This window comes from Marmota marmota, unplaced genomic scaffold (genome assembly GCF_001458135.2).
Source record: "Marmota marmota marmota unplaced genomic scaffold, marMar, whole genome shotgun sequence".
NCBI classification, from domain to species: Eukaryota; Metazoa; Chordata; class Mammalia; order Rodentia; family Sciuridae; genus Marmota; species Marmota marmota.
In genome coordinates, this window is record NW_026000316.1 from 6,192,354 (window position 1) to 6,200,633 (window position 8,280).

The window sequence follows — 8,280 nt, forward strand, 5'->3', positions numbered from 1 at the left end:
TTTTATAAAAAACACTAATTTTCTAAATGAAAGTCTCAAGTCCTTGTGTTCTTGCATGGTAGTTCCAATGCCAAAAGGTCGTGGGGAAAAAGTTGGTACTTGAAAAACAGATGGAAATCAGTTGAAGAAGAAATAATGATAAGTCTGATTAAACAGTTATTCAGTCATTTCAATTGAATAATGCAATGTTTCATTCCAGGAGTGAGTGGTTCTTTGATGGCAGCTTCATCCTTAGGCTTCAGAATGACCAATACTGGAAACCATTACCAAAAGAAGTAGCTTGGTTTATTTGCATATTATAATTAGTGAATGCATGTCCTAATCCATAAGTTCCATAGTTGTAGCCAAAAAAACAATCTCCACCATAACCATGAAAACTAGGTTGATTATTGTACACATTATGGAAATTACCATAAGGGAAATTAAATCCTTCTGTGTAGACAGTGAAAGGAACAGGAACAAGCACCGAAGGAAAGCTTCTTCCACTGCCAGGCACGCCCCAAATATTTCGGTTTACTCCAAAAATATTTTGGGTCACCCCAAAACCATTTTGATTTACTCCAAAAACATTCTGGTTTGCTCCGAAAACATTGTAGTTTGTATTCTGGTTTGCTCGGAAAACATTTTGGTTTGCCCTGCGAGCACCTAGGTTTGCTCTGTGAGCATTGGGGTTGGCTTGGAAGCCACCACGTCTTCTCCAACGGTTGCCTAACCCAGAGCTGGGAGTATTTCTTCCCACCTTTCGCTGGGGCCGGGGACGCTCTCTGGGAAGTGCCATCTTAACTTCACACCGGCTGGAGCCAATGAGATGGAATCTGGTTTCTAACAGCTTCCTCACTGGGATTTCATCGGTATATGTGATAAAGCCAAAAGCTCCTCTTCGGTTTTTCCTTGGGCACATTGGAAGCTCAATATTCACGATCTCTCCAAATGTGCCGAAATATTCTCTAATTTTTTCTTCAGGCATGCGAGGGTTCAACCCACCCACGAAAACCTTTTTTGGGGGTGATTGAGGTTCCATGGCTTTAGCTCTCTTAAGCTCTATTTTCTTGCCATCCAATAGGTGCTCTTTCACTTGGAGCACCTTTTCAACAGTGGCACTATCTTGGAAAAGCACAAAACCAAAACCCCTGGATAGTCCAGTGTCTGGATCAGTTTTAATCACAAAATCTATGATCTCGCCAAACTGAGATAAGTATTCGATCAGCACTCGCTTACTCGTATCACGGGAGAGTCTGCTGATGAACACTTTACAGGCATCTTGTTGAGTCTTGCTGGCTTCGATTCTGAAACCTTCAGGGAGTTCCCTTTCATCGAATTTGCTCACGGCAAAGTTTGCGGCATCCATGGCGGAGAGGCTGGCAGTGATTCTACAGTTGGCAAAAAGCATGGCTGATGCCCAACTGGTGAAGAGGGGGAATATGGGAATTGGCGGGGAAAGGTGACGAAACCAACGTAGTGACGTAGGCTAGTGACATGAACACAATGCCCCCCACGTATTTTCTGAACTTCAAAATGGTGTCCAGGGAGAATGCATGATTGACAGGAATTGTTCTTGCCCCATAAAACTAGGCTTGCTTCCAGGCTTGGTTTTTGTGCTCTTAGCCTTAGAAAGGGAAAGTTTGTTACAGGGACAGCAACACATGGTCTTGATCAATATCTTTAGGTTATCTCTCTTTGAAGTTTTATTAAAACCTTTTATTCTTTCCAGATGGTGCCTTGCACATCCAAATGGTGGCTTGTTCATTACATTCCTTAGGTAGTTTTCACATTTCTTTGAAGTATTTGGGGGCAGAGATGGGAAAGGAGGTAAGAGAATTGAAACGTTTTATACTGGGAAAGCAAAAATGCTATGAATTTGTATGTTATGCTAAAGGGATCTAAAAGAACAACTTTTAATAGCAGCATTGTTGATATTAATTTGTTTACCACACAATTCACCCTTCTAATATTTTAAAGTATATGTTCAGAGTTGTACAATCATCACCACATTCCAATTTTAGAATATGTATGCTCTCCTCCAAAGAAAATCTGCACCCCGTTAAGTAGTCATTCACATTTCTCCTGAATCCTTCCAACCACACAGTACATGGCTTTTTCTTCCTAATGTCGTTCACTACTCTGTTTTCAAGGTTTGTGTATGTTGTTGTAGTGTATGTTATTATTTTATCCTTTTTAATGGAGAAATATTATTCCATCAAATGGCTGTACTGCATTTAGAAATAAAATAGAGAAATACCATTTCTCTAAAATAACATACACCAACTTTGATTTTGTTATATTATTATATATTTGCATCATAAAAATAGTATAGGGATTATCTGGAATTTCTCATTTCCAATATGGTCAGAGAGTGCAGATATCATAATTGTGTATACTACTGAGATGGTATTTAATGCTACCTTAACCTCTCCTTGTGTCTGAAGATCAAAGCTAAAATCTAAATGCTTAGTTTGGCTACTTCCATCCTCTGACATTAACCACTGAATATAATCAAGTAATTTGTGTGTATATCTCCCTCCTTCAAATATTATTTCTTTTCAGGAAAGGGTTTTTCTAATTGTTCCACAGAGTTCCCCACAGGCTTTGTACATAGTTGCCCTCAAGGAATTTATGCAATTATTTATTTTTAAGCCAGCAATCCTCCTGTTAGTAATAAGGCCCACGTATCTCTCTCTAAGAACATACTGAGCATAATTTGGAGATAACAGAAAGTGGGCTACATTTTAAATACAGTGGCAGGGTTTGACATTTGTGGTGGACAACATTGCAGCCTCCCATGCTGGGCTCACTGAGCAGAAGTTCTGGCAGGTGATTCCTTCACCAGCTTCAGGGCAAGTTCCACAATCCTATGTGGACTGGAAAATATTGCCTGAGCTAAAGAAACTGAAAACTGGCCTATGAATATGCAAATGAGAGACTATGGATCACTTTGCCCACAAAGAATGCCATTTAGGAAGTAGCTGTTGAAAAAAAATATTAAACTTATTATCCACAAAAAAATAGTAGGGATCCCAAATTTCCACAGAATTTATTTATTTCTTGTCTATAGTTTTCCTAGGAAACCTTAAAAATGGCAGCTAATAACATATTGTATCTTCACGGATCACAGAGGGTTATTAAAAAAAAAAGAAGAGAAAAAATGCTTCCTTTCTTCCAGGATACTTGCAATCTTTTAGAATCAGTAATCCATGTTATGATGTCCTGTTTACGTGGTATAAAGCAGTGCTGGAGGCTTAGTCATTTCATCTTCTATCATTTAGCAGACCATGTGCAACTTTTTCTTGGGTCCAGTGACCAGTATAGTGAATCAGCTCCTGAACCTACTTAGCTTTTAGGGGTGCCAGTCGAAGCAAGAAGAGATTTTTCACCTAATGTGGTGGTGCACACCTATAATCCCAGCAGTTGGACAGGCTGAGGCAGGAGGATTGCAAGTTCAAGGCCATACTCAGCAACTTAGTGAGACCCTGTCTAAAAAAAAAGACCTGAGGTTGTAGCTCAGTGGTAGAGCACCCCTGGGTTTAATCCACAGGATCACAATAAATAAATGAATAAGCCTGGAGATGTAGCTTATTGGTAGAGTGCCCATTGGTTCAAACTCCAGCACCAAATAAAGAGAGAGAGAGAGAGAGAGAGAGAGAGAGAGAGAGAGAGAGAGATTGAGATTTCTAATACAAACTGTAGTTTTTTATAGAGGCTTGTTACAGATGTCTAGTATCCCTGATGATGTCTACAGTTAAATTACTTTTAAATTTTAAATGAAGAAATTTAGATGTTTCATTCTATCAAAAATTATGTTTTATTTTTGATTTAATAAACATACTTGTCCCATACATGGTACAAAGAGTGCGATAATAAAAATATATATTTTGTGAAAATTTTAAAAAATTAAAAAGTGACAACAGTTGATGATGTTGAACCATAGGGAAAATGAGTTGTTTCACAAAGGTAAAACTAAAACCTTTAGCAAAATAATCCCTTATACTTCAATTATAAACACTTTGAAGCCCAGCTGCCTCCTCATTTTCGATGTTCATCCTTATCCTTGTGCTTTTGTTCATTCTGAATATTCTTCCCCAGATACCTTTGTTTTCTCTTCATCCATCCCTTTCCTATATTCCATCTCCCTAACTTGTTTCCTTGAAGAGCCTCTATTTTGTGAACCTGTGACATCCATTCTATACATGTTCATCAAGTTTTCATCAAGGTACTTGTCTGTGTCTTCCCTCCTGCACTGGTCAGCAAGCTTCTTAGACACTGATCCATACCAAACTTAAAGGTCTCCACATTTGTCATAATTCATAATATCTTTTTTTAATATTCATTTTTTTAGTTGTAGTTGGACACAATACCTTTATTTTATTTCTTTATTTTTATGTGGTGCTGAGGATCAAACCCTGGGCCTCACATATGCTAGGCAAGTGTTTTACCACTGAGCCACAACCCCAGCCCAATACATAACATCTTTTTAAAAGGAACTTACTGAATGCTTATTGAAACTAAATACTGGAGTTCTGAGTTCTGAAGGCCACATTTTTTTTAAATGCTTGGTCTTATTGACCTTTGGGAGAATTAGTCAGTTGCAGATTACTTCCTGAGTGCCGATCGGCTACAATTTGGGAGAGGTGACTTATCTTTCCTAAGTTAGTACAAGCCTATGAAAAGAGGCTGCAAGTTTGATTTTTTTTCCGGGTCATTTCTAAACCAACTGAGACAACCACAGAGTAGTCAGATCTCCATTCGATGGCTGCTTTTACTAGAGTGAAAATCTTAGGGGAATTATCTACTCTCTGCATGTTTATAGATTAATGATGTACCTGAATGACTTGTTATTTACCTGTGGTGTGTTTACCTAATTAGGCCATGGCTGACATTGCAGTTTTGACCTCTTTGTGGGCTGGTTAGTTTTCTTCCATATGTGGCTTACAGGTTGTGCCCCTTCGCCCAGTCCTAGGCCTTGCACATATGTGCTCTAGGTCACAAGGGGCTACTGAGTCTGAACATGTCAATGAATCAGTGAAACAACTATCCTCCCTTCTGGATACACAATTTAAAGCACTTAACCTACTGATCTTGGGTCATTAGTATCATCTTGGTACATGAAAGACAGCACATTATTACTGTAATTACTTTTGAGGCAGTAAAAAGGAACATTTTTAAAAAGACCATGTCTGCTTTTGGTTCCCCTAATGAAAATAATTATGCTTGCTGAAGTTCTCTCCCCACCCCACACACAAACACACACTGATCTTTAGCTATTTAAAATATTTTGAAATAACTCCTTTTCAATGTAATGTCTGAAAGACTGAAGAAATTAAAATCTGTGCTGTTTAGTTTTCTATAGCAATTGTGCCACAGCTTAATATATTTTGGTATTAAAATATTGTCATTAGATTCCTATTGTTAGCTTTCCTTGTGGAACAGTACATTTACAATAATTCTGACTAGTAATTTATTCTTATTCCTTATTAAATCAAAACACATATATTGGAGATTTGAATTGAAGTCACTGGAGATTTCTTCACTGAGAAATGAATAAATGAGTGAATGGATGTTAGGCTCCCAGACAGTTACCAAAGGTATTTTACAAATGTGAAATGCCTATAGAAAACAAACAGTGTAAATCAAAGGACAAAAGGCACAGAAGCTAGGGGCATAAAATAAGAATTTTCTGTTGCTGGGGAATGGGGGACTAAGTGCTGCAGTACATGCAGGCTATCAAAATTTTTGTATTTTGGGGAACTTGGGATACCTGATTTGGGTTTATTTTACTGTGATCTAGATTATGCCTGCAATATTCAAAGCTCTTAATTTGATTATTCCTTGGACATTGGTATCTCATTCATAATTGTTGGAGAATGGGGGATAAGATGAAGGATGACATATGCCTTTAGAATTAATCTGCCTTTCTTATCATGGGACTCAACCTTGGCAGAAGGATGCTGTGAGACCCATAAATCAGAAAAGTAACCTGTATGTATCCTGATTTGATATTCTGGCATAGAGCTGTCTCTGTGGTAATATGTTCTTTAATGCTCTGTTGAACCTGTTCTCTTTAGTGAAATGAAAATGCATGTGTTTGACATACTTGGTCTAGTTGGTTGTTTGATGAAATGAGATTTTCCTTACTCTTTTTCCTCTTCATTTTCCACAGAAACTGCCAGTGCCCATTACTTAAATTGAGAGTGCTAGCAGATAGTTTGAAAAATGATCATTTAGGAAATACTGTTCTCTACTAACTTTGAGTGTATCCAAATAGTGATCTAACTGAATGTAGTACATTGGACAGAGACTAAAAATTAATTTGACATCAAAAGTTTTTAGCCACTGAATCTGGCTGCTGGACTTCTGCCTAGATGAGAGTCATTTAAAAACCCCTCTTGGCCCTCTGTAAAAGAAGGCAAATGTGCCCCGCTGCACAGTTGTAGGAAGACAAATTTTCCCCTTTCAAGACTGTCTGGCAAGACATGTGCAGGTATTAAAACATGCATTTCTGTTAAGAATGCTGCTGAAAATAGGTAGCTCAATTTTACCAAGCTCAGATTGTATTTAAAATTTGGGGGAGAGGGCTGGAGTTGGGGCTCAGAGGTAGAGTGCTCACCTACCATGTGTGAATCCCTGGGTTTGATCCTCAGCACCACATATAAATAAAATAAGAATTTTTTAAAAAGTTGGGGGGAGAAAAGAATTAGTGGAGAGGAAGACTCATTCTCTTCCTTTACAGTGCACTGAACAATATGCTGTGTAAAGAAAAGACTATTATAATGCCCTCTATCCACAGTCCTCTTAACAGGATTTTTGATATATTCTCTTAACAGGATTGTTGTTATGTACTTCAGGGGATACTCAGTTGCCCTTTGGGGTAGGATCTACCACTGAAAGAATAAGAATCCATTTTTCAAGCATGTGTGTATAACGTGGAGAATATTGAAACAATGGTGTGTGATCCATTGTGTTTCACATTTTTCCTCCTCACCTCCTGGATTAGCCAGTGTCCTGAATTTCAGTACTCTGTGGATGAATAGATAAAATGACACATTCTAAAATTGGAGATTTTATTTTTTTAAATTTTTTTAGAAGCAGGTTGAAAGTGATCATGTAGGGATAAATTATTCTTTACTAATTTTGAGTATATCCAAATAGTGATCTGGCTGAATGTACTACATTGGCCATATAATTAAAAATTAAGTTGAATTAAATTTCTTAATGGTTGCAGACTATTTTGATGTTTTGTATGCATTATTATTAATTTATTTTGTAAATTTAACTTGCTTGTTAGAGGGAAAAATATCTACCTGACATCTCATTTTTTTTTTCTTTATAGTAGTTACTTTGGAGTGGGTCTTTGGTCAGATTTTTCTTGAATTAATGGAATCTATATTGCATATGCATATAATTTGTAAAAGTCATAAAGATACATATGTTTGCCTATGAATCATGCAAATTAGACATTATTGCTGCCCAAATATAAGTATGACTAAATATGTGAAATCAACTTATACAGTATCAGGAATTCAGTGCATATAATGCTTACTGAGGACTTCAAAAGAATGTCTGATTAGTTTATTCATATACCATTTAATGTGAACTTCTTTTGTTATTTTTCTGGGTCAAAGAAATGTGTATTTAAATATTCATGGACTCTGGCTCTTCCATATAAAAAAATAAAAGTACTGAGAGAATGTGGTGCTTTTTTTCCCCCTCATTAACAATTTTCACATATCTCCTCGGGGGAGAAATGTGCTGACCAATAATTTCAGTTGTGATTATGTTATGAGTATATAGTTCCAAATTTTATAAGGAAGCACATGTTTAAAAATCAAAATATACAATCTTTGCATTCTGTGTCTGATCCTTTTCTAATTCTAACCCACACATAAAATGAAAGCTGATCACGGAAAGCAAAGTTGCAAAGTCAGAGAATTGCAAAAGTTTGTGTGAAGTGCATAGGACATGCAGAAAGGATTTAAGAATATAATCAATACCAACAGAGCAACTGAGGGGGGATTGAGAATAGTCTGACAAACATGGACAAAGGAAGGTTAATGATGCTGCAGTGAAACACTTGAGTTAGAGACAAAGACAAGAGAGATTTGAGGTGCATCTTGAACTGGAGAAATCAGTGTAAATACAAATTTAAGCTGGGTGTGGTGGTGCACGCCTGTAATCCCAGTGGCTCAGGAAGCTGAGACAGGAGGATCATGAGTTCAAAGCCACCCTCAGCAAAAGTCACTGAGACCCAGTCTCTAAACAAAATTTTATATACATATATATATATAT

At 37.2% G+C, this 8,280-nt stretch overlaps 1 protein-coding gene across 1 annotated transcript; it reads right to left on the reverse strand.

Annotated features, from left to right (window-relative positions):
* Positions 1–238: 238 nt before the first annotated feature.
* LOC107156235 (heterogeneous nuclear ribonucleoprotein D-like) lies at positions 239–1,348 on the reverse strand. The gene has a single exon (XM_048797328.1). The coding sequence runs from the start codon at positions 1,346–1,348 to the stop codon at positions 239–241; it is 1,110 nt and encodes a 369-aa protein (XP_048653285.1).
* Positions 1,349–8,280: the final 6,932 nt, after the last annotated feature.

Excerpts from the sequence above, each read along its gene's own strand:
- LOC107156235 (XM_048797328.1), bottom strand. The coding sequence starts at position 1,348 with ATGGATGCCGCAAACTTTGCCGTGAGCAAATTCGATGAAAGGGAACTC.